The sequence below is a fragment of the Ursus americanus genome, chromosome 13 (assembly GCF_024610735.1).
Source record: "Ursus americanus isolate L20-20 chromosome 13, mUrsAme1.1.p, whole genome shotgun sequence".
NCBI classification, from domain to species: Eukaryota; Metazoa; Chordata; class Mammalia; order Carnivora; family Ursidae; genus Ursus; species Ursus americanus.
Window position 1 is genome coordinate 14,830,347 of NC_142139.1, and position 27,477 is coordinate 14,857,823.

Below are 27,477 nucleotides of genomic sequence, written 5' to 3' on the forward strand. Positions count from 1 at the left end.
GACAGATAGACAAAAATGAAGGGTACACATAGACATGAGCAAACAACAGAGTTCTTGGCTGTTCTAATTTCTACAGGGTTTATATTCTTGTGCCAACATTTACGGAAATGAGTTAGAGAACAGGAGAAAACTTATCAAACAATATAGCATAAATGGGGAAGATTTCAAATACAATCTCAATGCTAGTTCCTCTAAGTCATCTGTGGAGATTTCCAACAGAGAATAAAAGGGAAAATTTATTTGCCCTGAATTTGTGTCTCTGAATATTGTTTTCTTCTCTTAGAGGATAGAGAAGTACATTGTTTATGAAGTTAGTCTCTACTTTGCCATTTTCTCCTGACCAGTAACTTGCCTCATGAACAGACCGAGTATAGCGGCACATTTGTAAAGCATCCTGTCAGCTCTACAGGCACAAACTTAACACTCTGGATCTTTTAATGATCCTCTGAACACTAGTTAACTACAAGATGCAAGGTCCAAAATACTGGCACTGAGCACTTTTTCAAGGCCAATCACCCACTCTTGTTTTAGAAGGAAATTTCTGTTACTTCAGTCAAGAAAGATCTAACCTGAGGGGCATCTAGGTGGCTCAGTCGGTTAAGTGTCTGCCTTCAGCTCAGGTTATGATCCCAGCATCCTGGGATGGAGCCCCTCATCGGGCACCCTGCTCAGCGGGGAGCCGATTTTCCCCCTCTGCCTGCCGCTCCCCCTGCTTGTGCTCTCTCTCTCTCTGTCAAATAAATAAAATCTTTAAAAAAATGAAATATCTAACTTGAGAGATGAATAACTTGATTCAACATGTACTACAAGTATTCCTACGGTCTACATCTGATGTGGCTCTCTGAAAAACCAACAGCAAAGGATTTGTTTCCTTGAACAAGTCAGCAATCCCTTCCCAGGGAAAATTAAGCTGTGAGCGCATAAAACTCTCACAGATACACACACACGCACACACAGATGCACAAACTCTCCCTGGTCATCCTTTGGCAGCAATTCACAGGCAGCCCCTTTGAATAGCTAAGTGGAAGCAAACGCATTTAACCACTTGTGTTTTTCTCACAGACTTGCCCCTCCAACCCCCACCCCAGGCCCCACACCCCAATTAAAGGTGAGTTTTAGGCTTATTCTCTGGAAGGCCGCCGTCTCAGCCTTGGGGTTGGCATTTAGCATGATCCCATACAGTCTGCCTCACAGCCAGTTCCAGAGTGATGATTTTAAAGAGCAGCCTGTTTCCTCAGGAAACTTCTGCGGTTGACCAAGAGGTATGCTATCGTTCACAAACACCCACTTGCTTTATGTGGTTCTTTGGACTAAAAAAATAAAGAGTTCTTTCTGTCTTCTAACAATTCTCCTCGTTTCTCTTTTTCACGGTGATTTTTTGCAGGGACACTAATTCCTTAAAGCCTCCTGAGTCAATTTTGGCTGAAAGAAGCAGACAGGAGTGATTGATAAAATTACAGAGAAGCTCCTGTGGGAGCTCGCAAGACTAGGAGCAGCCCCGCAGCCCAGATGTCGCTGTGCCTCTCAGGTAGGAACGCGCTCTTTATACAGGGACCTCTCCTTCCATCTCCCCAGCTTGACCTGGCTGATACCTTATTGAGGCGTTTTATTTCACATTCGTAATGTTCCTTCTTCTTGTTCACAAGAGCATTTTTTTCTTTCAAAAACTTATTTTCTTTCTTCAATTCATGTAATTCTTCATTTAGGCTCTCCTTTTCCTTCTGAAGTAAACAGCAAGAAGACAAAATTGCAATCAGTAAAATTCAGAGGACATAATATTGTAGAAATACTTCTGAAATACAACAAAAACAGGGCCTGCTAGCCTCTCATTTCATGTTCCATTTAAGCAATATTCTCTAGGTAGAAGACAGGATAGAGAAAAATCTTTCTTTAATCCTTAATGCTACTTAGTTTCATGATGCCGGAAAAAGCTCAAAATCCCAATCCTCACTTTCAAGAGTCAAATGGGTCTACTGAATAAGCTAGCTCCCATGTACTGTTACGAAGTGACAGATAAATGACTTAGTAAAAGTAATTACACTTCTAAAAAGAAAAAAAAAAGTATCATTGCAACAAAATATACAAAATATCTCAAAATCCAACTCTGCCGGCATCATTCTGGACTGAAGAGAGGGAGAAGAGGGTAATACTTCAGGCAGATAAGAGCCTTCACCACAGACAATTATTCAGAGCACCATATTGCTGTGATTATTACTCTTAAAAGATAGAGATCAAAAAAAGAAAAACAATTGTACAGATCAATTAGTCCAACTGCCATCACTCCTCCATGTTCCAGATAACCTTCAAGGTGTCCTGTGTTTTAAATAACTGAAGCAAGTTTAGTTGTTTTGACACTATGCGTTCTGGATTCAGACATCTGTCTTCTAATTCTTAATTTGTATTTTAGATAGTAAACTTTTTGTGGAGTGAATTGGATTCCTAACGGCATTCAGATTTTAACCTAATAAAAAGAAATATTCCAGAATATAGGTAAATCTAGATGAGAAAATATCTAATATATATGTTAAAGTATGCTCCTTTAATGATTAGTATTTCCCAATACAATAATTAGATTTAAGATATCCACTTCAGCTGATTTTTGTTTGTTTGGTTTTTTTGTTTTTAAGTAAAAATATTTCTATTTGCTTTTACTTAGAGTGGGCTCATAATACACTTAGAAAATGAATGAATCATTTTCTAACTTGGCATAATTTAAAAGAAAAGGACTTCATCTCGAATATGGTTCCAACTGCATGAAGGAACAATTGCCATGATTCCTGGTCAGGGTCTGAATGGAAAAGGAAGGGACTGCTCCAGGACCACAAGAGTTGCTAAACCTTGTTTGTTTTCCTCTGACTCACTGAGGCAGAGGTACCCTTCACAAAATAGGAAAACCTACACTGACAGTTGCCTGCACTGATTTGAGACGTTGCCTTAGGATCGGTGCATGTGTTAAAATACAGCCAACGCCTCACAATAGCAGTCACAAGACTTCACCTGAAAATATTACAGTTCTTGTTTTTTCTTAACATATGTAAAAAAAATGAGGGTCCGTTAGAGCTTAAGGTTTTTCTCCCATTTTCTACAATATCCATTAAGCCCCATAACTAAGAGCAAAACCAAGAGTATTCTAGAAAAAGCCTGTCGCCTTCATGACCACCATCTTGCTCTCAGCAGGAATTAATGGAGACTTAGACTCTGGAGACGGGGTCCAAGTCCCATTTTCCCAAGTACTAGGTTGGCACGGTTGGCAAGTCATGCAACCTCGTCACCTCTCAGCTTTCTTATCTTTAAAATGGCAAAAATAATATTTTCTTCACAGATGGGCTGAGCTTGTTAGATGAGATAATCAGGGTAAGGTCATTTTAAAAATGTTTTATTTTTATGATGACAAAGCAAGTACTTATTTGTAAAACTCTGTAAGCTGAAAAGCAGCTGTACAAATACAAGGTATCGGCCTATTATTATTAACACTAGTAATAAAATAATATATATGAGTAAAAGCAAAAGAGTAAAATGAATCTTCTAGGTTGAAATGTGCTAGAAAGATAGCTCCAAATCTCTGGATCAGCTCTCTCTGCCGGTAGAGCCTGGCACACGTGGGCATACCCACTTCGTCAACAAAGGAGGAAGCCAGCAGGGTATGGCCCTCGCTCTGATTGTGAACTGGCCCTACTCTGTGGCTCTGGGGACTTGCGCAAGCCCCCGCCCGCCCTCGCACACAGGTGTGGGGTACGTGTACTCAAGCCCTGGGGCGCGGGAGGTGGCTCCGCGAGCCCCGCCCACCTCCTGGCGCTGCAGCCGCTCGCGGGTCAGGTCAAGCAGCTTGTCGCTCTCTCTCTGACTCTGTTGCCGCTCCTTCTCCTGCGTGCTGAGGAATCTTTCTGTGGCGTCCAGTTTCGTTTTCAGCTCTGCAATCTGAGGAAGTCGTTTACAGAGTTGCAGAAACCTCTTCTGAAATTCACACCCCCCTCCCTCCTCCTGGACTTATTCCCACCCCGTGCACTCGGGGACAGACACGCCCCCTGGAAGGGGCCCTAAGGAGAGGTTCTATTTCTCATCCCCTTTTGTGTTTATTATTATTATTATTATTATTATTATTATTATATTATGTCATCCCCTTTTGAAAAGACCACAAGTGCATTTAAAAAAGAGCTTGCTCTACGGGAAAAAGCAAACCCCCGAAACAGCCTTCAGCCCCTTCCCTCCTTTCTCCAAACCACACCACTTCCCAGGGAATAAAGATTTAAGAATTTAGACGGGGGAGGGGGGTAACACACTTCTGGGCCTATCATTCTATTCCTAACTCTCTCGAAATGTGCCTTTTCCTGCCATGAAAAGGGCAACAGCGAGGGGTAGAGAGTAATTTGCCTACACCAGAAAAAAAGACACGGCTTTTAACTCATCAGTTATGTGCAATGTTTGACCCGCTACGAAATGCCAAGTTAGTCCTCACAGTGACGGTGGTCTAGTTGAGAAGCCTTACAAAAGGGTGCTTCATCAAAGATGCCCCTTGTTAACCCGGGGTCTTCACACACCTGCCTGTCGTTCTTCCTGAGCGCTTAAACGTTTTCTCTGGGACCATGTTCTTTAAAATTTGGAGACCAAATATAACAGGGTGGCCTGACCACGGCCTGGTCTAATAGGAACATTCTCCTGCACTAACTAAATTTAATACTTCTGCCTATCAAAATGGGGAAGAATAGAGCAATACAGCTATGTTACTCACTTGTGGTCAGGTTTCTTAATTCTGAATTATTTAGAGGAATTTACTTTCTCCTTTTCTCTCTTTGAACGTGGAATAAATTAAAATGATAAATTGACATTCACCTATTAAAAGGTATTCTCTCCAAAAACTTTCTCACCAAAACAAAAGATTCTTTGACAGAAAACATACTTTTGGGGGGAAGAGGGATGTGCCACTTCCCCTCACACTTTTACTGTTACCATTGTTTATTTATCTGTACAAATAGCTTATGCTATCTAATTAAAGAATGAGAGAACTAGCCTTGTGTAAAACAGTGTGAACTTTAAACCATCTCTCACCTCACATATAACCTTGTGTGTTCATGGCTGCTAGGAACAAAGCCAAAGCCAGGAGATTCTGTGAGCTAAAATAAATGTGTGCATAAGAACTCCAGCGACCTGTCAAGAGGCTATATTTAGTACCTTCTTTTTTTTTTTTTTGCTGTGCTCAAGATAATTCACTGATATCCTTCATTAATCTTCAGTACCAAGAGGCCAATAATACGCTCAGCACCTCCCCCCATCAGTTTTCAGCAGTTGGCTAGCCACAAATAACCTGCAGTGAAATCAGTGAGAATCTTCACAGACTTGGTCCCCCAGCTTATTGATCCAAAGCAAATACTAAGCAGAGAGGTGTTTACCTTTCTTTCATATAACTCTCTCATACTTCTAAATTGTTGGTCCCATTGCTGGTTAACTTCCAGGAGCTGAAATTATTAAAATTTGGTAAATCAGTATGGATTTTTGCCCATTTGGAAATTTGGCAGAAATGAAATCACTTTTTTGGGTTACTAAGATCTTGCAAGCCATGGGTGAAGACAGTATTCCTTTCACCAAGCACTGGTAGGGCTGGGATGATTTAATTGAGTACACTTTTCCCATTTTCATAACTGGCTCATATATGAAAAACTATTAAGTCTTCGGTATATCTTGACTAGTCAACTGAACCATTTATTAGCAACTTTCAACTTTGCTTAGTTATTTGAATTTTCATCTTCGTTTAACCCAATCAAAATCCAGTAAAAATTTGTGCCTATTGATGGTTTTCTGTAAGATTTATTAATACATGAAGGGTCTTTTTTCAAAACTTTCCATATTTTTCTATATGCTTACATTGATTATTACAATGAAATATTTCTTCTAGCTTTTTAAATGAAGAATTTATATTAACAAATTCCAAATCACAATAACTGACCACAATGTGCTTGCAATAGTGTGCTTTTTAATATCAACACATGATTTGTAATGTATACTCAATGAATGGATAATATCATTTTTCCAAAGTATAGATTTTTAAGAAATAATAGTCTTACCATAAGACAATATTTAGAACTAATGTAGGCCGTGATTTGGAAGCTTTAAAATTATTTTCTAGATAAAAGGAAGAAAAAACACTATGACCTGTGTTTTAGTTTTCTTGGAAGGGAAGAACTGTAACTTCTGTACTTCCTCCATTAAGAGAAATTCCAACATTTTCAATATGGGACAGAGATCAAGAAGATAGTCACGATGACTAAAAAGAAGCAAGATATTCTCCTATTATGAAACAAAATATCTAATCCAGACAGGCAGTCACTAGGTAAATCTTCTGCTGGAAATAGATATGGGTATTTAGTATAGACTATATAATATTACTATATAAGGATATCTGATCTGTTAGCATTTTAAAGATTAACATTTCTATGCTATGTTAACATTACTCTGCTATCGTTCAGATAATTTTCCAGAAGGGCACAATATTTTATGCAATATCAACGAGGAGTAGAAGGCAGGTGTCAGGTTGCAAGGCATAACGGCACACGTGATAAGCTCACATAGTCTATGTGGAGGAAACATCTAAGTTTTGAGAAAATTAATATTATACTTATTGGATTTATGATTTTGTCATTTTTCACTCATTTACACAAAAACTGAGCAGTTGAGTAAGAGAAATGTAAGTGCATAAGAAAAAAGCACTCGCTCTCAAAATAATGCTGTCCAATATCCTAGAGATAAATACTGTGACCCAATAACAAAAATAGAGACACTAGATATACATTCTATTTTATTCTTAACATTAAATCATGGTATATGTTGCTTCAACCAATATTTCTAAATTACCTCTTTTCTCTGTTTTTCCAAGCATCTTATCTTTTGTTCAAGAGAATTTGTCAAGTTCTTTCTGCTTGATGATTGATCACACTTAAAAAAAAAAAAGAGTGAAACAAAATATAACATAAGCAGGAGACATAACAAGCAGGAGAAATGTTGTCCTTCACAAACTCCATGCATTTGACCAGCTCTCCTGTTGTGATTCATAAAAATATCTTATTCTAGTGGTACAAATCCTCACACCATAGTCCCTCATAGAGACCTGTTGATGGATAAACTTTATATTATATTTCAGATTCCTTTATATGAAGTAACTGACAAATAATTCTCTAATAAATTACAAATGTATCTATACAATAGGCAAACAAGAAATTAGGATTTCATGAGTTTGGATTTCAACCCTTTTCCAAAAAAGAAAAAAAAAAAGAAATTAAGAGTATAATTCTTATAGAAACCAGATAAGTTTTATGGATACATTTCGGGTATTTACATTAAGTAATAAACATTTCTAAAAAGTCATTTCTGTAGATGTGTCCATATCTGAAGAGTGGCCCTGGCAAAAGTCAGAGGACTGATAGAACCGTCAAGAAGAAAAGGCCAATACATATAAATAAAAAGCAGCAAATTGATTCTCAATGTCCATCATAGAATTATGTTATAGAGAGGTTGGCATAGATTATCTGGTATTGTGCAATTTTAACTAGCTCTTTGAATAAAGCCAGTAGGTTATAAGTTTAGATAAATAATAAATCATTGGCACAGCAAAAAAGTTAACCACCTTTCTTCTCAGCTTTTTTTTTTTTTTCCAGCATTGGGGGTATTTATTTAAAGAAAGCACAAAAGCTCTGGAAACTGTGGGCCATCTGTCTAAATGGACCACCAACAAAGTTCACTTAAGTGCTGTTTTCTCTATACTAACTCTTCAGTCTTGTTACCATCTCATCTCCGAGTCATATAAACAGTACAGCGAATCTGGTGATGAGGATAGTCCTAAGTCTGCTATTCAGTTTTCGGCTCATAGTTATGGAAATTGATTACAGATATTCATGAACAATTAAATATTTTCAAAATGTGTTGGCTTTTGCCAAAAACATTTATAGGAAGTGTTCTTTTACAATCATCATGGGATTTCAAGGACTTTTTCCATTAGAAATGATTTATTAAACTTTCTCTATCTTTACTTATCTATGTCTCACTCAACGTTTTAGGACTGGATGATTCTTTATATCTCTCTAGATGCTGTTCTTAGTTTTCTTAGCTTCCTCTTATTCAGACCCATGTATACAATTAAGACCACATTTTAAAAGAGATTCTCATCTTCTGTGGGTCAATAAATTCAAAATTGTTATACTTGCTTCTGACCTCAAGAAGCTGGTTTAGCTGAGTTCTAAAAGTAACATCAAAATCCAGGTGACAATATGTTGGGTCTTGTAATTGGGCTTTCCTTTTATTAGGACGTCTAGACTCATTCTGCATCAGAACAGACTATTAGGTACATTTGATCTGGAAAATGCTGTGAGCCAACTGTATTTTGGGTGTCCTGAGCTCAGCAAAGCAGAGGTGCTGTGAGACCAGATTCCAAACCAGTGGTTCTTAGTACAAGAACACACGAAAGTCACTGTGGGAGCTTGCTAAACATAGGACACCTGAACACTGAAACAGAAATTCTGAAAAGGGAGTCATAGCACCTCCATTTTCTTCTTAATAAACTATTTTTTACAGCAGCTTAGGTTCACAGCAAAATCTAGTGGAAGGTACAGAGATTTCCCATATGCCTGCTGCCCCATACTTATGTATACGTAATCAACATCTCCCACCAGAGCGGTACAGTTCTTACAGTTGATGAACCTTACTGACACACCACCCAAATCCGTGGTTTACATCAGGTTCATTCTTGGTGTTGTGCATTCTATGAGTTTGAACAAATGTATAATGACATTATAGTATCCTACAGAATAGTTTCGCTGCCCTAAAAATCCTCTCTGCTCAGCCTATTTATCCCATCTCTATTTTTAATAAACTTCAGAGGTTATAGTTATATAAAGTTCAAGTGTATCCTATTCCAGACCATGTGTGGAAGCACAGATTTGGGGTCCTCAAAAAGTCTCCTCTCTATTTGTGATATAGAACAACAACAAAAAAAATCCGTGACCAGCAAGCATTTGTATGACCCAGCCTTCTGGGAATCCAGATTAAGAGTAATTAAATAGTGTGCTTTTTTTTTTTTTGCGATATATAATTTTCTCAGGAAATAAGTTGTAAAACATTTGGACATTGATTTTTATTTTATAAATGAGAGTTACTGAAAAGCTAGATACTAAATCTGCAAGAGAGAGACAGGGAAAGCACAGTAATAGGAATTGCCTATAAGCCATAAATGTATCACCAGGGGTTTCTCTGGAAATTAATCAACATGTTACCATGGTAAATGGTAAAATGAAGCAAAGCCAATCAAACACAAAGTTTGGGGAGAATTTTCCATTTGTATTTGCTTTGCTTTCCAGTTGCTAATGAAGGTATCTGATGTTTCAATAAGTACAAAGATTTTTAGTCATCAGTTCTACTGAGGGCCCCCTTACAGAACAATTATTCTCTGTATAGTGTAATCTGTGCTTAAAGTATCTGGGTATTTCTCTCTCATTTACCATAACACCCAGACCAGCTTCTGAGATATTCAAATTCTGACACTGCTAAATTAAATATCTAAATGAGCAAAAGAGTTCCACTTAGTTTGCTATTATACCTCAATTATCTCTAAAAAGAACTTAAAGAAAGCACTTTCATTCATTCATTTGGTAAGTAAGTATCTGTTACAGTAACCAGCAACCCAACAAAAACTATGGTATTAATTGTACATACATAAATATGTTACTATGGCTACTCTTTTGCTATAATATGTTCTATTTCCAACTACACCAATATTCTTTTTAAATTTTACATTGAACTAAATTTCTCTAAATCGAGAGCAAAATATGGAGCCCACACAACTGGGGAGCTGAAAGGACTTTGGACAGGATTTAATCTCACTTCATAAAAGAAGAAACGTAGCTCAGAGGGATCAAAGGAAATGCAATGGTCGCCCAGATACCTTTTCTTTGTTAAATAACATTGATCAAAAATATATAGCAGATATTATCTAGGGAAAGTGAACTAGCCATTTCTAGTCTTGTTCATCATTGCATAATTAACCATGAGAAATGCAACTGATGCTAGACACGGTCAATTCATCCCCTAGAAATGTGTTCTTACCTCTGCATGCTCCGTAGAACCTTCGGCAGCACTCATTCTAGTGGTGCCTGGCACAAGATGTACCGTGGAAGCTGTTTTTCCTGGATCCTTGGAAGACAGAAAGAGAAAGAGAATGTCTTCTGCGGGATCTTGTAAATTGAGATCAAATAGACAAAATTTTAAAAAGACCACACAGTTAACTCATGATAGAAACTAACAGCAATAGTTTTCCATTAAAAATGAACAGCAGTGTCTCTGTATATGGTGTACACAGACTAAGGTCATCAGCACAGCATCTGTGATTTTAACTTTTCTTCTCCTCCAGATAGGGATTTCCCAGGATGTCTCAAGGAGGCCGGCTGTGACTAAGACAGGCCTATTAGCCTTGCCTATGGTAGTAAGTAAATTGTCATTCTTCCTTTACTGGCAGTTTCTCTGGAGGAGGAAGTTACCACAGAAAGCCTGGGCAAACCAAGTCTTTGCTCAGGAGCCAGACCGCCATAACTTCATTGTATTTCCCAGAGAATTAGGTAACTGTCGACTTTTTGACAACTCGGTTACTTGCTTCCCTAAAGGCAAGATTTTCTGGCAATGCCTTCTAACTGTGCGCTGAGCCGTGTGGAACTGAATGAGTCATTCCAATTCGGTAAGTGCTACTAATTCCTATGGAACTAAAAGAGAAAATTCATGACAACAAAAACGGGCATTGTTGGCAACGCTTATCTTTTATATTGGCAGAAAGTTTAAACTTGGTTCTCAAGTTTAAGCCTGTCTTTTGCATAGATCAAGTCCAGATTTCCTCCATGATTCATTTGCAGTTCAATGTTTTTTTGTTTTGTTTTGCTTTGTTTCATTGTTGTTTTCTTGTTGTTTTTCCACTAACATTTTAGTGTTAACTAGCTGACTCATCCTTTTACCGGGCATTGAGGTAATGGAATACTGGGTCATACAGGTAAAAGTGTGAAAAGACGCATGCTTGGAGCTACACAAATGGGTCATGATAGAGCAGAAGGCCTCATTCCGGACATGGGGGAGAGGGAGAAAAAAGAGCCAAGAAGACAGAAAGCAAAAAATGTGTTGCTAAAGGAGGAGAAGAAAGAATTTACAATCACTTAGTTTACATTTTTTTCACACCTTCCTGTGAGATAGTCTTTTATTTGTGGGATGAATCCCAAAACTCCAGAAATTCTAACTTTTTAAAAGAGAATAATGGGTGCCTAAGATTTGGCTCTTCTTTTTCTCTTTCACATCTTCCACCACTTCCCCACTCTTCCTGTGCTCTAGCCATCTTCTAAACCCCCTTCATTTCCTGAAACAAGCCATGTGTCTAATACAAGCTGCTTTCTCTGCCCAGAACATTCCCTCCTCTGGGCCCCCCCCAACCCGTTGACATGGAAAATCTGGCTAATGCTTCTCTTGCCCATGACCTTATTTGACCTCCTATTACCAACCAAGCAGAGCCCTTACTTAGTGTTTATAATAGTTTATTTGCATGTTTGCATGGTCACCTCCATATCTACAGCACCGTGACCCACAGCATGTGTTCAACGCATTCTGCTGAATGAGTAAATCGATGTATAGCTACAGGCCAAATTCATAGATTTTTCTGCTACGTGTGCGTATGTGTACACGGTTTTGTTTTCTGCCGGTTTCTTGGTCTGTCTTGGGGGTACACTCGAATGAAATGGAGTGATGTTTCCTTAAGGCAGTATCCAAAAATGCAGGTGGGAATCCAATTGTTCAGATTTCTAAAAGTAAGAGTTATGACTCACATATGATCTGATTTTAGGGGCTATAAGCAGAGATTTCCTGGAGACTGACACTTCATTAACACTAAAACCTGCTCATCAAAAAAGAAAAAAACAAACTATAACATGAAAATATTTTCTTCCAACCCTCCTCCCTCACAACACAATTATACATATATTGTTCAAGGTTCTCTTCAGCCTTATCTGTGTATTTGGTAATAATAAACCCAGTGGAGGTGATACCATTAACCTAGAGGAGTGGTGGGAAAGAACTTTTCTTGCCAGAAAGTACCATCCTTGGCCTTGGTGTCTCTTGGGTCTCCTCCGTATGGTCATCCCGATGCACACTCATTGTGGCTGCACAGTATGGTACGATGGAATGAAAATCCTCTACCTTTGCATTTTTCATGACAATTCCTTTGCCTCTTCTGCTATGCAGTTTAACAGCAAACAGATTTTCAATTAGTTCCAGAGAGCCGTGTGGTAATTTATGAATTAACAATAACTCTTCCGGAGAGCCCCAAGTTTAGTTTGAGAAAAAAGGAACTTACGTTAGGCCAGCCTGAGAACTAAGCTGACTATTTTCTGTTACACATGCCCTCCTTACCTCACCTCCAGCTTTCTCACATGAGCCATGTAAGAGTCTGGCTTGTAGTCAAGCTTTGTTTCGTGACAAGTCTGACTAGCTGCAATAACCCTCAGAGGAGAAGACATGTCGTCACTCCATGTTTCCAAGAGGATTCTGAAGAGTCCTCATGTCTCAAGTGACTAAAATATTACACAGAGGAAAGTAATGAACAGAGAGAGGTGTGGTGAAGAAAAAGGACCAAGGAACTACCAGTCACTGGTTTGTAACTCTCATTTGAGTTGATGATACTTCTCTCAAAACTAGTCTAAGACAGATCATCACATTTCTATAAATTCTTGGAGGCGTTCTTTGTCAGGTAAAATAAACATGGCTTTTTTTCTTTTAAGCTATCCTTTTAGAATGAGGGTTGAAACCCTACTTTGCTTCCTGAACCTGTTTGCACGAATTTTTAAGTGAGTGTGTTATCACAGCAGGACTGAGAGCCTCAACTGGGGATGCAAAGGCTGACAGGAGTCAACTCATCTGGACTCATAACTTGGCTCTACCATTCACTACTTGTGACTTTGGGCATAATGCTTAGGGCCTCTGAGGCTCAACTTCCACATTTGTTGGTTTTTGTTTTTTTTTTTTTTTTGATTTTGTTCAATCTTAATTTGGATCAAATTTTAATTTTTTATTTTTTTTAAGATTTTATGTATTTGTCGGAGAGAGAGCGACAGAGAGAGCACAAGCAGAGGGAGAAGCAGGCTCCCCGCTGAGCAAGGAGCCCAATGCAGGACTCAATCCCAGGACACTGGGATCATGACCTGAGCCAAAGGCAGACACTTAACCGACTGAGCCACCCAGGCGTGCCTCAACTTCCACATTTGTAAAATGAGAATAGTAATAGTGTCCTCCTCCTAGGGACACAATGGTGTCCTCCTTGCTGTCTATGAGAATACATATAAAAGCTTAGATATTAATAATAATATGATCTTAAAGATAGGGATATCGATCCTATTATCTGTGCAACACATAATATGAAAAAAGGAAGGGCTATCAATCATTTCGATTTCACACTTGGCACTGAGTGGATGCCAAAGGAAAATAAGCAAAGGTCCCTGGTTCTAATGAAATTAATCTATACACACATACGTGTGCACACACACACCTGCCTGTGAGGATTCAGAGGAGAGAAAGCTCGTTCTCAGCCTTAATTGTTATGGAAGGAGCTTCAGTTTCTGCTGGGCCTTGAAGGGTGGATAGGATTTTGATAGATGGTGAAAGCTGAGGTATAATTGCCGTAATGCGAGCAACATTACTGAACCATCCTTGGCCTTGGTGTCTCTTGGGTCAGAACAGAGGCGACGGACCTAAATACGGAGGAGTCTAACAAGCCCAGGGTAACTAAAGTAGAGCTCGTCTAAAGTTGATCAGGATCAAATTGTGAAAGGCTTTACATTTCACATTGAGAAATTTTGACTTTATTGCATAGACCGTGGAGCCACTGAAGAGCCTTGAGAAGAGGAATTTTACACGATCCAAGTGTCTTTTTCATAAAAAGAAACCTGGGTATATGCATTACGTACCAAAGGAGTGAGGTCGACAACTGCAATACCACTTAATAGCGTCAAAAATAGTATTCGAAATATTTAACGGCTTGCAGTAATCCAAGTATATACCGATCAGTTTGTCTAGGGCACTCCGAATGAACCAGTCACCACTGATATTAACCAGGCACTTGTCGTCTCTATTTGGATGCACCTCCTTCTCCACTTGTATAAAACCTATTTCCTGATCTTCCCCATAAAAACTTGTCTTCCCCGTGACAGTCCATGGCAACCTTCATGCTCTATATTACAAATCTGGGAGTTGATATATTTGATTCCTCTTTCTCTCACAACCCGTATCTAATGTATCTGAACATTTTGTAGGCATTTTGAAAGTATACCGGAAAGGAGAGCAGCACATTGGCCCAAGAGCCTACAGGCGCCCTAATTCAATGAGAGAGCAGCAAGGTGAAATAAACATATTTTTCAAAATGGGAATTTTAATGTTTGTGTCCTGATTTCATTCACGTGCAAGTTTTGAGAGAACGTCCAGTAGTGGCTGAAGTCTGTCGCTGTGTCATATCCTGCTTCCCCGTTCACTAGCTGTGTGACCTTGGGCAAGGTGCTTAGCAGCTTTGGACTGATCATCAAGCCCCGCCCACCCTTAGGTGCAATAACTTAACAGCCTCTGTGCTTCTGCTCTTGCCCCTCCCCCATCCGTTATCAATATAGGAGCTCTTGTGAGTCTTTAAAAATACGTCATTTCATGACACCCCTCTGCACAAAACCTTTCAGTGACTTCTCATGTCACTCAGAGTGAAAGTAGAACTCCATAGAGTGGCCCACAAGGCCCTACCCTGTGCTTCTCTGACTTTTTCCTCACTAGTCCTCCCTCTGCACACTCTGCTCCACGTCCTGTCCACACTGCTGCCCCATGAACCTGGCATGCACATTCTTTGTTCTCCCTGCTGAGAACTATCTTTCCCCTAGGTATCCACACAGCTCACCCCCTCACCTTCAACAGGTGATTGCTTAAATGTCCCCTGTTTCTTGAGTTCCTACCTGACCTCCTGATTTAAAGCTGCTCTCCATCCCAGCACTTTCTGTCTACCTTTCCTGCTGTCTTTTTCCATACCACTGTATCTAATACACCATAGAGTTTTCTTCTTTGTTGCTTCCCACCGTTAGAATGTAAACTCCCATTGATAATAATTTGTGTCTGTTGTGTTCATTCCATAGTTCTCAAATCTAAGATCATGCCAATTATTTTAGTGCCTACTCAAGTACTCATAATGCTCAGACACACATAAAGCCTCCTCTCTACCCAAAATTAAATCAAGAATGTTCCTGAATCAGCTATCTTCTTAAGAGATTATAAAAGATCTAAGGTCAAAACCTTCAACTTCTTAGCCTCCAAACTAGGAAATCACCTCTCCTTTCAGGCCCAAATTTGAGCCTGGACTAGGAGAGTCAGGTGAGACAGGTGTCCCAAATTCCGCAACATCATGGGGGGATATATGCTTTTGTCCCTCCCGCTTCTAACTCTGCAACAATTCTTTCCGGCAATTTCGAATGTTGCTTGAAGTCTGTTACCACTGTACGCTTTTAGTTTTTCGTGCATATCGGACACATCCTAGGGCACATTGGTTTCTGCTGACTAGTCTGTAGTCTTTGTGAAATTGCAGACTTTATGCAACTTCTACATGGGAAGATTTCTCAGCACTGCACAAAGCAGCAAACAATCGGAGCCAGCTGGACCATCAGCCCTCCCTGGAAGGCTCCCCTGGTTCTTCTGAGCAGTTAGTTATTTCCTCCTTTGTGATCCCAGGGTGCTTTGTGAGGCATTAATTCCAGCATTTACAGCGAAACAGTCATTAATTTTATGTATCTTTCTCTTCTGAGAGGCTGGAAGCTTCTTGAAGGTAGGGTCAATGTTTATCACTTGAACATTGGGAAATAACATAGTATCTTCAGAGCTCAGAGTAGCGATACCTTACATTTCTATTGAATGTATCTGTTTATGCATGAATCTTCAGTAGGAAATCACAGCACACCTCTGCTTCTAAGAATACAGCCCAGAGGAGAATGATCACAGTGATACACAAAGCTATATATTCTGCCTCCAAATCAAAAAAGATAGAGTAGGAGCATCAACTCAAGCCGGAGGCAGACGCTTAACGACTGCGCCCAGGTGCCCCTCAACTCATTTTTTAAAAACTGTTGTATATCCGTGTATTTTCCTTTTATTCATTTTATAGGCAAATATTTTACCCTTCCCTATTTTGGTTATATGATCTGTCTATATATTTGCCTCCATACAAATACCGATTTAAAATTTTTTTCTCTTCATCTTGGTTACTATTTAGTAAATAAACAATATAAATAGTTGTACATGCTATGGGGGAATTTTTAAAAGGCATAAGTGTGGTCTTCAATAACGTTTCCTACACTTGCACTGTGCTTTATTACATCTTATGAGACAAGTTAATATCTTGAAGTAGTAACTCACGATCCTTCCAAATAGGCACTGCTCTTTGTTTTATGTAACTAATCCTTTCTTTGCTGGGTTAATGGTATCTTTTGCCTCCAGGGCTGATTAAGTTTACCATTGAATGCAAAGAGAAAAACAGTCCCTGTTCAACTTTTGATTTTCTTTTTTGTTGTTGTTGTTTTTTTAAGATTTTATTTATTTACTTGTCAGAGAGAGAGAAAGAGCACAAGCAGGGGGAGCAGAGGCAGAGGGAGAAGCAGGCTCCCCGCTGAGCAGGGAGCCCCATGTGGGACTCCATCCCAGGACCCTGGGATCATGACCTAGGCTGAAGGCAGACATTTAACTGACTGAGCCACCCAGGCACCCCTAACCTTTGATTTTCAAAATAGACTTTCCAAACGCTAGGGACCGTCTTGAAAACCAAAGCTTTGAATTGCAAAAGCTAATTTTTTTTCTGAAAATTGTCTTTAAAAAAATTTTTTAAAGACTAATTCCTCTTGTGCAGTTTATTTTGAAATTCCTCAAAAAATAACCTTTGATTTTCAAAATAGACTCTCCAAACGCTAGGGACCGTCTTGAAAACCAAAGCTTTGAATTGCAAAAGCTAATTTTTTTTCTGAAAATTGTCTTTAAAAAATTTTTTTAAAGACTAATTCCTCTTGTGCAGTTTATTTTGAAATTCCTCAAAAAATAACACGGATTAATGCATACAAAGGGGTGAGTGGGTAGACAGATGGGTGGTAAACAAGTATAGTAAAATGTTGGCGGCAATATTTAGGTGGTGGACATACAGGTGTATATCATAAAATCCCTTCACCTTGGTTATATATTTTGAGAAAAAGTCGGAATCCAGGCATAAACTTTATACCATTAACAACTGATAGAAAAGGTGGTAGATGAAAATACCCACCCCCTCATTGAAGAACAGATAAAGTTTTCATGGCCTGAGGGAAAATGAGAAAAGATAAGGGAAAGAGTATCTGGATGGTTGTGAGGGCTCATGAAGAAATGGAGCCCTACTCGCCTACTTTTAGGGACTCATCTGTCATCTATCCAACTGCCCAGACTGAACAGCAAAGAGCAGAGACAGCTTCAGCCTCATCCCTGGGGTTAAGCCTGGAGAAGGGGCAAGTCTTGAAGAGAATTTCTCCATGCCACCATGGTATCCAGCTGAAACTTTGTGGCATGTCTAGGTCCTGAGACAGCTCAATCCCAGAGTGCTGTGGAAGCAGAACCGGAAATTTCCTACATTCCTGAGAAGAATGCAAAAGTGATTAACTGAGAAGAATGCAGTATTTACCATAGGACCCTGAGGATAGGAGGTGAAATGAGTGGCATGGAAGCTTAGTGACTGCCAGTGACGATACAGGCCAATGAAAAGACTATAAGACATAGTTTGCATTAGTGCCAATGGCATTGGAAGATGGTGGATTATTGCAGCCTAAATGCCTCCACCCTAAGTTGCCAGAAAATTACAGAACATTCAGATAAATTTGGATTCCAGATATACTTTTTTTGTGGGTAAGTATGCCCCATGCAATATTTTTGTGTTTGTCTGAAATTCAGTTAACTGGGTATCCTGCATTTTTATTTGCTACATCTGATAATCCTACTCCACTTGGATTACTTCACAAAATCTGCTTCCCAGACCTTACATGCCATTGTGGGGAGAAGGAGGGAGAGGAAGGAAGTCCCACAATATAAATTGCCTAAGAAAACAACGAAGTCCTGACATTCCCTGTAGCCAAGCAGATTAAATTATCTTCTAAGAGACAGGGTAGGGGTCCTAGACGGAAACTAAATTCAGTTTAGGAAACAAAAAAATATATACTTTTGCACACATGAGTTCTGTGGTTCGGAACATTTTATTTGCTTTAATTTGAACTTCATAACAGCCCTATGAAGTTATCAGAGATTTATCTTTGATGGTAACAAGGATTAAGTTGAAATTCAGAGATGTTAAGTGACATGCCCGTGGTCATTGCATGACAAGTGTGTAGATGAACCCATACCAGAGTTCAATTAGTCCCGCATGTTTATTCCCCCACAAAGAACCTTCTATTGATATGGGGGAGATAAGAATAAGACAGCTGAAAATTATTGGACTAAACATCATGCAGGAGCCTGAGCCATTAAGGAATAGAATTCAGGAAAGTTTCAAGGTCATTGAGCTTTCTTCATGGCTAGATATGAATTGGCTTGACCTCGGAGGCCATATCCAGACAAAATCTTACCAATCGGCACCACCACTTGCCTAGAGATTAATTTCTACTACAAATAACTAGTCATCAGCGAAGAGAAATTTAGCTTCCAAAAACTATAATCCTACTTGAATTAATTATTTTTTCTCTTCTCAGTAAGGACATTAATTCCTTATCATTCGATATCAATACAGAACACTTTATTTTTCTCATACTTTGCTCATGTGTTGACCTCACCTTCATTCATGTACGCATTCTCGCTACAAATATTTATTGACTATGGGCTATGGATTGGGTACTGTGCTAAGTATAGGGATATCAAATGAACAAAACAGACATGTCTTTCACATATTTTCTGTTTTTCTAATACAAATCTGAAGATCTGAGGGACCACTCCATTGAGGATGGAAATGTTTCTGTGTAATTTCATAATCATCAAGTAATTAGTTTGGACATTTCAGGCAAAAGAGACTACTTTCTTCCTGAGACAATAAATACCAACATCATATGCATACATTTGGGTACTATTTTTAAATTAAAAATTATAACTATGTATAATTAAGAAAAAGCATGTGCATATAAAGATGACACTGGAGGGGTGCCTGGGTGGCTCAATTGGTTAAGTGTCCACTCTCAGTTTTGGCTCAGGTCATGATCTCAGGTTGTAAGATCAAGCCCCATGTGGGGCACCATGCTTAGTGAGAAGCCTGCTTGAGATTCTCTGTCTCCTCTCCCTCTGACCCTCCCCCCTAAAATAAATAAATATATCTTTTAAAAAAATTACACAGCCATCACTGCTGAAATTAGATAATGGGCTTCAAAGAAGCAGCTAGTCATTATATGAGAAAAATATTTTAAAAAATTGGGGGGCTCAAGATCATCCTACTAGCATAAAAATAATGAAGAAGAAGATGATGATGGTGATGACAGCAATAATGCTAAGCTCATTTCACCTTTTATATTTACAAAATGCTTTCACATTTTCACTCATTTCATATTTTTATCACAATCCATTTTACAAATGAGAAAGCAATAATTTGATCATCAAAATTGCTTTTCGATGAAGAATACTAGCTTAGCTTTAAAAAAAAGGGAAATAAGGAAAAGGAAACTAGGTTGTTTTTTTTTTTTTCCAACAACGTGGTTACAGAAAACGTTTGTCAACTTACTGTAGTTTGCAGGAAGTCTTTCCTTCATTATCTTTCCAAGTGTCATAAGTTTATAGTACTCTCTGAATCATCAAAAAAATTTTCCCAGGGCTTTTTATGTTGGGAAGAATGTCCAGATCTAGAATTTGTCCTCAGTTACTGGGAAATCCTCCCTCAACTTGTGCCAAAGTTATTAAAAGCCAATTTCAGGTACTGCCTCTTATTTAAAATCAGAAAGAAAAAAAAAAAAAAGAATCCAAAGACAAGACAAGCTTCTTAAGCAAATTCAATTCTAGTGGATCTTTTAAAAATTTGGACAGTTTTTCTTCTTACTCCCAAGTTTCATCTTTATTTCGAAGAATTACTGGAAATGTATTTGTCCAAAAAATACATTTCAATTCTCCTCTCACTTTCTTTTGTGTTTCAAGAGCTACAATTACAGGGTCACAAATTAATGTTCATATATTAATTTTCTCATAGTATTATGACCATCTTGGTTTAGTGTCACTTCTATTTAACATTCATTTTGGGGGGCGCCTGGGTAGCTCAGTCGTTAGGCGGCTGCCTTTGGCTCAGGGCGTGATCCCGGCATTCCGGGATCGAGCCCCGCATCAGGCTCCTCTGCTGGGAGCCTGCTTCTTCCTCTCCCACTCCCCCTGCTTGTGTTCCCTCTCTTGCTGGCTGTCTATCTCTGTCAAATATATAAATAAAAAATCTTTAAAAAAAACATTCATTTTGGAATTTGAATATTATTCTCACTTAGACAATTTTGTTTTGAAGATTTATTTATTTATTTGAGAGAGAGAGTGCAGCAAGCATGTTAGTTGGGGGAGGACAGAGAGAGAATCTCAAGCAGACTCCCCGCTGAGCATGGAGCTCCACAGGGCTTGATCTCACGACCCAGGAGATCATGACCCATGAGATCATGACCTGAGCTGAAACCAAGAGTCAGAGGCTTAACTGACTGAACCACTCAGGCACTCTTCACGTAGGCAATTATTTTTCTTTTGCCTACAAGACATTCAATGCTCTTTGTTCACCAACTGTCTATTTCAACTCTCCCAGAATATTAAAGAATGCTCTCCTACTGATGGAGTTCCTCATGTTCGTCAATAATGTTTTTCTGTTTCCTCACAGCAATGAGTCAGTCTGTTCATTTTCTTTTATACTATTTCTCCCTCTTCACTTATTCTTGGCAAAGGTAGTTGAGCAAAAAAGGGAACTTGACATATGTCTCAGGCCCTTTCATTAAATCATATCTCTTTCATTCAGCTACACTTTTTCCCATCTCTTAAGTTATAAAGAAATTCATTTTCTACTCCTGGAAAGGGAGTCTACTGTATTGTTCTTATGGTTACTTCATTCAGTGGAAAATGAGAGATACCCTCCACCGTCTCTCTGTCATTGGCTCACTTTGTCTCACACCAAAAATAAATTTTCTTATACTTTTTTCAGTCCTATCACTATCTCAGTGAGAATGCAAAGGTTTTTGTTTTGTTTTGAATGTAGGATTCCCTCCTGTAGAGTGCTATTGGGTAAATAGTAATTCAGCTGAGATTCCAACTGGAAACTAAACTGTGTTCACTCAAGCAATCAAATATTTGAAGATACCTTCAGACAACAATTGAGGAAGATATGCTTGAAGTCTATTGGGATGCAGAGAGACTCCCAGGGGTTGTTCCTGGGAAACTTTCCTCAGAGAGAGTAAAAACACAGGGTTTTGTTTTGTTTTGTTTTGTTTTGTCTTTGTCAAATATTTTATTGGGGGAGGTTCACACATTCTGACCCTGTCTTAGTCCAGAGGATGACAAGAGGGTGACAGGAGTGCTGGGACCCTGAAGTGGCTCAGATAGAAACTGCAAGAATCATGTCCAAAGGTCTGTTCCTCAATGCCTCAGTTTCTCCTTTACGAAATGGGAGAGTATGTTCCCTTCTGGGTCTAAAACACTGTTTGAGAAGATGAAAGTGTGGCAAAAGCCACCGGAAAGAGTTTCCCCACTCCCAGAACCTACTCTGAAAGCTCCTACCTCACACCATGGAGGCAGAAAAAGGGAATTTGCCCAAGAAACCATGTTGCCTGGTGGCCCCTGCTATGGGGGTAGGGGGAGTGCAGGTCTCTCCGAATACCTGGAAGCTGGGGCAGGGACAAAGGGAGATTCTCGTCTGGACAATATCTTGGTTTTCCAGGAGGGAAAACTGACCTTCCTGAACCCTCAGGACAAAGGGCAAGGAGGCAGGGAGAGCCCCCAGCTTTGATTTATTGCACTAGCTTGATCCAAGGATGATGCTTTAGGCCCAGAGAGGAGGGGTTGCCCTGACAACAGCATCACTTCTAATACCAGCTTGAGCTCTGGATCAGTTGCCAAATGCCTCTTATGTGAGAGGGAGGGAATTAAGAGCAGGAAGTGCAGTTAAAATCAGACAAAACTGGGTCCAGAGTCCAATTCCTATGAGTTGTAAGACCATGAGAAAATCCTTTAGCCTCACCGAACCTGCATTTTTCCATCCGTACAAGGGTAAGGATTAAATGGGCTAATACATAGAAATGCTTTTCAAAGTGCTGGCCATAAGAGTCACTCAGTAGATGGCAGCTAAAACCCCAAAAGTAGAAAGTAGCACTGGGAACCAGGGTAGCTAAAACTAGGAAAGAAAAAGTCTTTCCACTGAAGTGGAGACAGCAATAGTGTTTATCTGTACTGGGGGCCTTGGGGGACATATCCCATATTGGGCATACTTGGCACAGTGAGTAGTATCACAACAGCGCCCCCAAGGGGGTACAGCTGACATCCAGAAGCAGCAGTGATAGGTAAGCATCTGACAATCACTGACAATAACTTTAGTTGACCTGAATGGACAAGAACAAATGGTGCTTTCCACACAAGAGATGAGACTCTGGATTTATGAGTATACATTCAAGAGTCCCCCGCAAACTTTGAAAATTACTTGTGGAGGGATTCTAGAGATACGTTGACTGTAAATCTAGCTTTACCATGGCTCATGAAATCACACATGTGGTTTAATACTGCTGTCTTCTAGAAAAACGTGTTGTGACACTTCAGACACATTTGGTGCATTTTGGAAAGTGGCAGAAGATGTAGAAGACAGCATGACACTGTAAGAAAAATAGGCACAAGCCTGGCTTTCTATCTTGAGACTAGAACTTTACAACTTTATGAATTAGATAACATTTTAAAATGTCTATAAACCTTCGTTCCTTCATCTGGAAGATGAGGATAAAGATAGCCATACTTAAGTGTTGTTATAGATATCAAACATAATATAAAATACCTCCATACCTGTTATGGTAGTTGACCAACAAGTATTAGATTCTCTTCCTACTGTTTTATTCTAAATGTCGGCAGGGACTAGACCCTGGAGGATTTTATATATTGAGCCAAGGCATTTGGACGTTATGATGTAGGGAAGGAAGTCTACTTTTAAGTTCTAAGCACTTGCACATTAGCAAGATCCGTATTGATAAATATGAATTAGTGTGAAGCAAAACTTAAGAAGGGCAACTGGACATCTCCTGGGGATGGTCTAGGCAAGAGATGATGAATATCCAAACCACGGTAGAGTAGGAAGAGTGAAGGAAAAGAACGAAATCCAAAGTTTTTATGAAGTTAGAAGAGGCAAGAACTGGAGGGTCCAGGGTGAAGGCTGGCACTATTCTATGAATGCCTCCTGGAGCTGGGCAGCTTGGTAGCCCTGGAGGCATTTAGGATTATACCCGAATTTGGATAACTGGGTGAATAATGATCCATTCACTAATGTAGGAAATGGAAGGGGAAGAAACAAGCAGTTTTAGCAGGAATGTTGAATTTATTGTGAAACTACTGAGGGAAACTGATGTGCATGTAGAAAAGAACTGCAAGTTTAGGAAGTTATATGTGTGTGTCGTCATTAGCATATATTTTGTAGTTTAGTGAGCCAAGGACTATGTATAGGTCCCTGGGTAACACTGTACAACACAGGCACGTTATGTAAGTGAAACCAGTGAGGGTGAATGAGGAAGAAAGACCAGAGAATAAAGAGGGGACGGGAAGGGAGATGATGAGAGATTGATTTTATAGCTGTTGATGGAGAAAGACATTTTTAAAAGGTTGAATTAGTAAATAACATCAAACGCATATGAGAGGACAAGTGAAAAATCAGGTGCAAAATGACCATTGGATTTATCAAGGCAGAGCTTATTAGTGATGTGATAAGGGGCTGAAAAGCTTTGGATGCCCTGATCAATAAGCTTGGCTATGATGCATAAGAATAAATTAGAACTACGCATAAAATATGGGATCTCACATATGTTTAAAAGTGGAGGAGTGCTGAGCATAGTTTAAGCCGGTGAGAGGTGATGGGGATATTGAAGACAGGAGCCCAAATACCATGGAGGGGTTGGTCTTATCGTCAAGTAGTGGCTGTCAAGCTCAACTCCATCCTTATGGCTATTCAGCCACTAGTTGCAATTTCATTCCTCTCTCCCAGTGCCCATGCCATACTTTCCCCAACTTCCTTAAACACTGAATCTCACCTCTCACCTTCTCACTTTCTCTAGATGTTTTTATCTCACACTTCACAAGGAAAGAAAAAATCAGCTAGGAATCTGCAATCCCTCGCCCGGATGTGTGGTGTGTAGGAAAAGGAGTCAATTTCATCAGGGAAGTGATGGGAGAAGCAGTATCTTAAAGAAAGAAAACAAGTTTTGGTTAAGTTCCCAAAATAGAGGAAACTAATTACCAAGAGAATGACAATGAGGATGAAGAAGAGGTCTTTACCATATGAGGAGAAATCTGGAAGTCAAAATGAACAGAGCTTGGAGGGAAGTCAGTCCTGAGCAAATGGGCCTCGGTGGCTGAGAATCAGAGCATGTGAGGATCAAGGCACTGGAGGGGATTCAAACTCTCATCATAAAGCAGACAAGAAGGCTACTTGAGAAAAGCATACATTTCCATGAAGGAGGAAAATCCTAACTGGGAGTTAGAGGTGTATGTATGAGGTGGGGAGGAGGGGGTGAGATGAGAAGTGGAGAAATAAGCCTTCCGTGGCTCTAACCAGCCGCAGACATTCATTTCTAACTTTAAAAATAGATACTACTTGGGGCGCCTGGGTGGCTCAGTGGGTGAAGCATCTGACTCTTGATTTCGGCTCAGGTCATGATCTCAGGGTTTTGAGATCGAGCCCCACATTCGGGCTCCATGCTCAGTGGGGAGTCTGCTGGAGATTCTCTCTCCCTCTGCCCCTCCCCCCAGTGTGCGCTCTCTCCTTCTCTCTCTAGAATAAATAAATCTTTAAAAAAATGGATACTATTTTGTCAGGGAGAAGTGAGTTTCTAAAGAGGAAAAAGTGCATAGATACCGAACACACACAGTTCTATGTTTATTAAATGCATGAGAAAAGGTACAGGAGTATCTGCAACATATTTTTAAAGTGAAAAAAGGTGGGTCCAACAAACTGTGTGTGTGTGTGTGTGTGTGTGTGTATGACAAAAAGAGAGACACAGAGAGACCCCTAATGCTGAGAGATGCTCTCTGGGGGTGGTGGGCCAAGAGGAGATTTCAGAGACAGATTTATGTTCAGTGAGGTCTGAAGTTTTAACCTTATTCAATTCCAGGGCCTCCTTTAAGAGAAAAAGATACAACTTTTCCACAATGGGCATGAATTACTTAAGAAATAAGAACCGAAGTAGAAGTTATGTAAGTTTTTTTTAAATGTCAGCCATACTGTCAAACTTATTTATGTTAGATATTTTTTGAAAAGATCATTAGAGGTGGTTTCTAATCAGGAGGGCTACAGAGCTTGAGTTCCTGTTGTCATTTATGATGCATTTCAAGAAAGTCATCTACAAAATTCCTAGCTAGACCTTACCCTTGAATTTTATTTGCTTCCCTGAAGCACTGTAGACAAGCATCCTGAAACAAGAGGAAACTCAAAGTCGGACAACTCCTTTTATCTGGAAAGCCTGTTTTTTCTTTAAAGAACAGACAATGTAGGGATGCCTGGTGGTTCAGTTGGTGAAGCATCTTCCTTTGGCTTAGGTCATGATCCCAGGGTCCTGGGATTGAGTCCAGCATCAGGCTCCCCGCTCGGTGGGGAGCCTGCTTGTCCCTCTGTCTGCAGCTCCCCCTGCTTATGCTCTCTGTCTCTCTCTCTCTCTCAAAAATAAAATCCTAAAAAATTTTTTTTAAATTAAAAAAAAGCAGACAATGAATTGTATTGATTTTAGTAACCCAATGTAAGAAGGTTTACACAAATTGGGTGACGTCCTTCCAAAAAAGAGATGTTGCTGTTTTTACATTTTTTTCACAGAGTGAGCTCATCCTCACTTCCCTGTAGCAACACTTGCCTGACTGGCATCACACTTTAAATGGGAAAGTGTTTCTGCTGAAGGGTTTCCTCAGTGACAGGAAGTGACTGTGTAAGAGAGGTTTTACGTGGTTGACTTTATCCTCTCAGTCAACAAGGAAGTACATTACTGTAAATGATCTGGGGACTGCCCCCATAAATTCTTCTGGGTGAACATACCGTTGAAGGGTGTTTTGAGAAAATGTAGAAAAAAAGGTGATTTCTTACCTTTAGAGAACATGAATTTCTGTGACTTGGTGTGGCTCCCGGGGTGGCCCCTTTAAGATCCGGAAAAGAATTCCTCTCGATCAAATCTCGGATTTTATTGTCCAACTCCATGCTTTCACATCTGCCCAGGGGGGAATGGGAAAGGCACATTTTACAAAGCCAATTAAAAATTACTTAAGGGGACAATGAGTTTTCAATGGCATGGAGGTATACAGTACCTTCCTAGAATCTCTCAATCTCTGATCTCATTTTGTATTAATTCATGACAATAGAGCCTTAAAGGAATATCGGAGTTTAATTTTCACTTACTTGCACATTTATACAAAGTAATAAGACAAGTTTAGGCATTTTCACAGTCTGATAACAATGACCAGAGTTGAGCACTCACAGTGAACCAGGTGACCCATAATTTCTTATTCAGCAGCGCAACAGTCCATTGCATTTTACAGATAAGCAAACTTGGATTTAGGAAATTAACTAATTTACGAATTTATGCAAAGTCAAACACTGGCAGGGCCAAGAGAAAACTCTATAGGACTCTATAGCCTCTGTGTGTGTGTGTGTGTGTGTGTGTGTGTGTGTGTGTGTGTGTGTGTGTGTTGGTTTTTCCCCTCCAGTTCTATTGAGAAATAACTGGCGTACATCACTGTATAAGTTTCAGGCATATGGCATGATGGTTTGATTTACATATATTGTGAAATGATCACCGCAGCAGAGTCAGCTAACATCCATCTTCTCTTATAGATACAATAAAGAGAAAAGAAAGAAACATTTCTCCTTTGATGAGAACTTTTAGGATCTACTCTTTAACAACTTTCCCGTATATCCTACGGCAGTGTTACCTCTAGTCATCATGCTATACATCACATTTCTAGCCCTTAATCATCTTAAAACTGCATATTTGCACCTTTTGAGCACCTTTCTCCAGCTGGTGTTCCCCTACCCCCTCTGGTAACCACAACTCTGATCTCTTTTTCTAAGAGTTTGGTGGGGGTTTTCTCATTTTGTGTTTGTTTTGTTTTATTTTGTTTTGTTGTTAGATTCCACACACAAGTGAGATCACATAGTACCTATAGTATTTGTCTTTCTCTGTCTGACTTATTTCACTTAGCATAATGCTTTTAAGGTCCATCCATGTT

At 39.5% G+C, this 27,477-nt stretch overlaps 1 protein-coding gene across 1 annotated transcript in view; it reads right to left on the minus strand.

The window, feature by feature from the left end:
* Positions 1-26,449, minus strand: part of TNIP3 (TNFAIP3 interacting protein 3) — a 49,150-nt gene extending 22,701 nt beyond the window's left edge. Inside the window, exons 1-6 of the mRNA XM_045798658.2 lie at positions 26,339-26,449; positions 10,087-10,173; positions 6,847-6,927; positions 5,388-5,453; positions 3,787-3,918; positions 1,593-1,721 (exon numbers count right to left, since the gene is read on the minus strand). Of these exons, the coding sequence (XP_045654614.2) occupies positions 1,593-1,721; positions 3,787-3,918; positions 5,388-5,453; positions 6,847-6,927; positions 10,087-10,173; positions 26,339-26,449 (606 nt within the window). The remainder of the gene's footprint in view (positions 1-1,592; positions 1,722-3,786; positions 3,919-5,387; positions 5,454-6,846; positions 6,928-10,086; positions 10,174-26,338) is intronic.
* Positions 26,450-27,477: the final 1,028 nt, after the last annotated feature.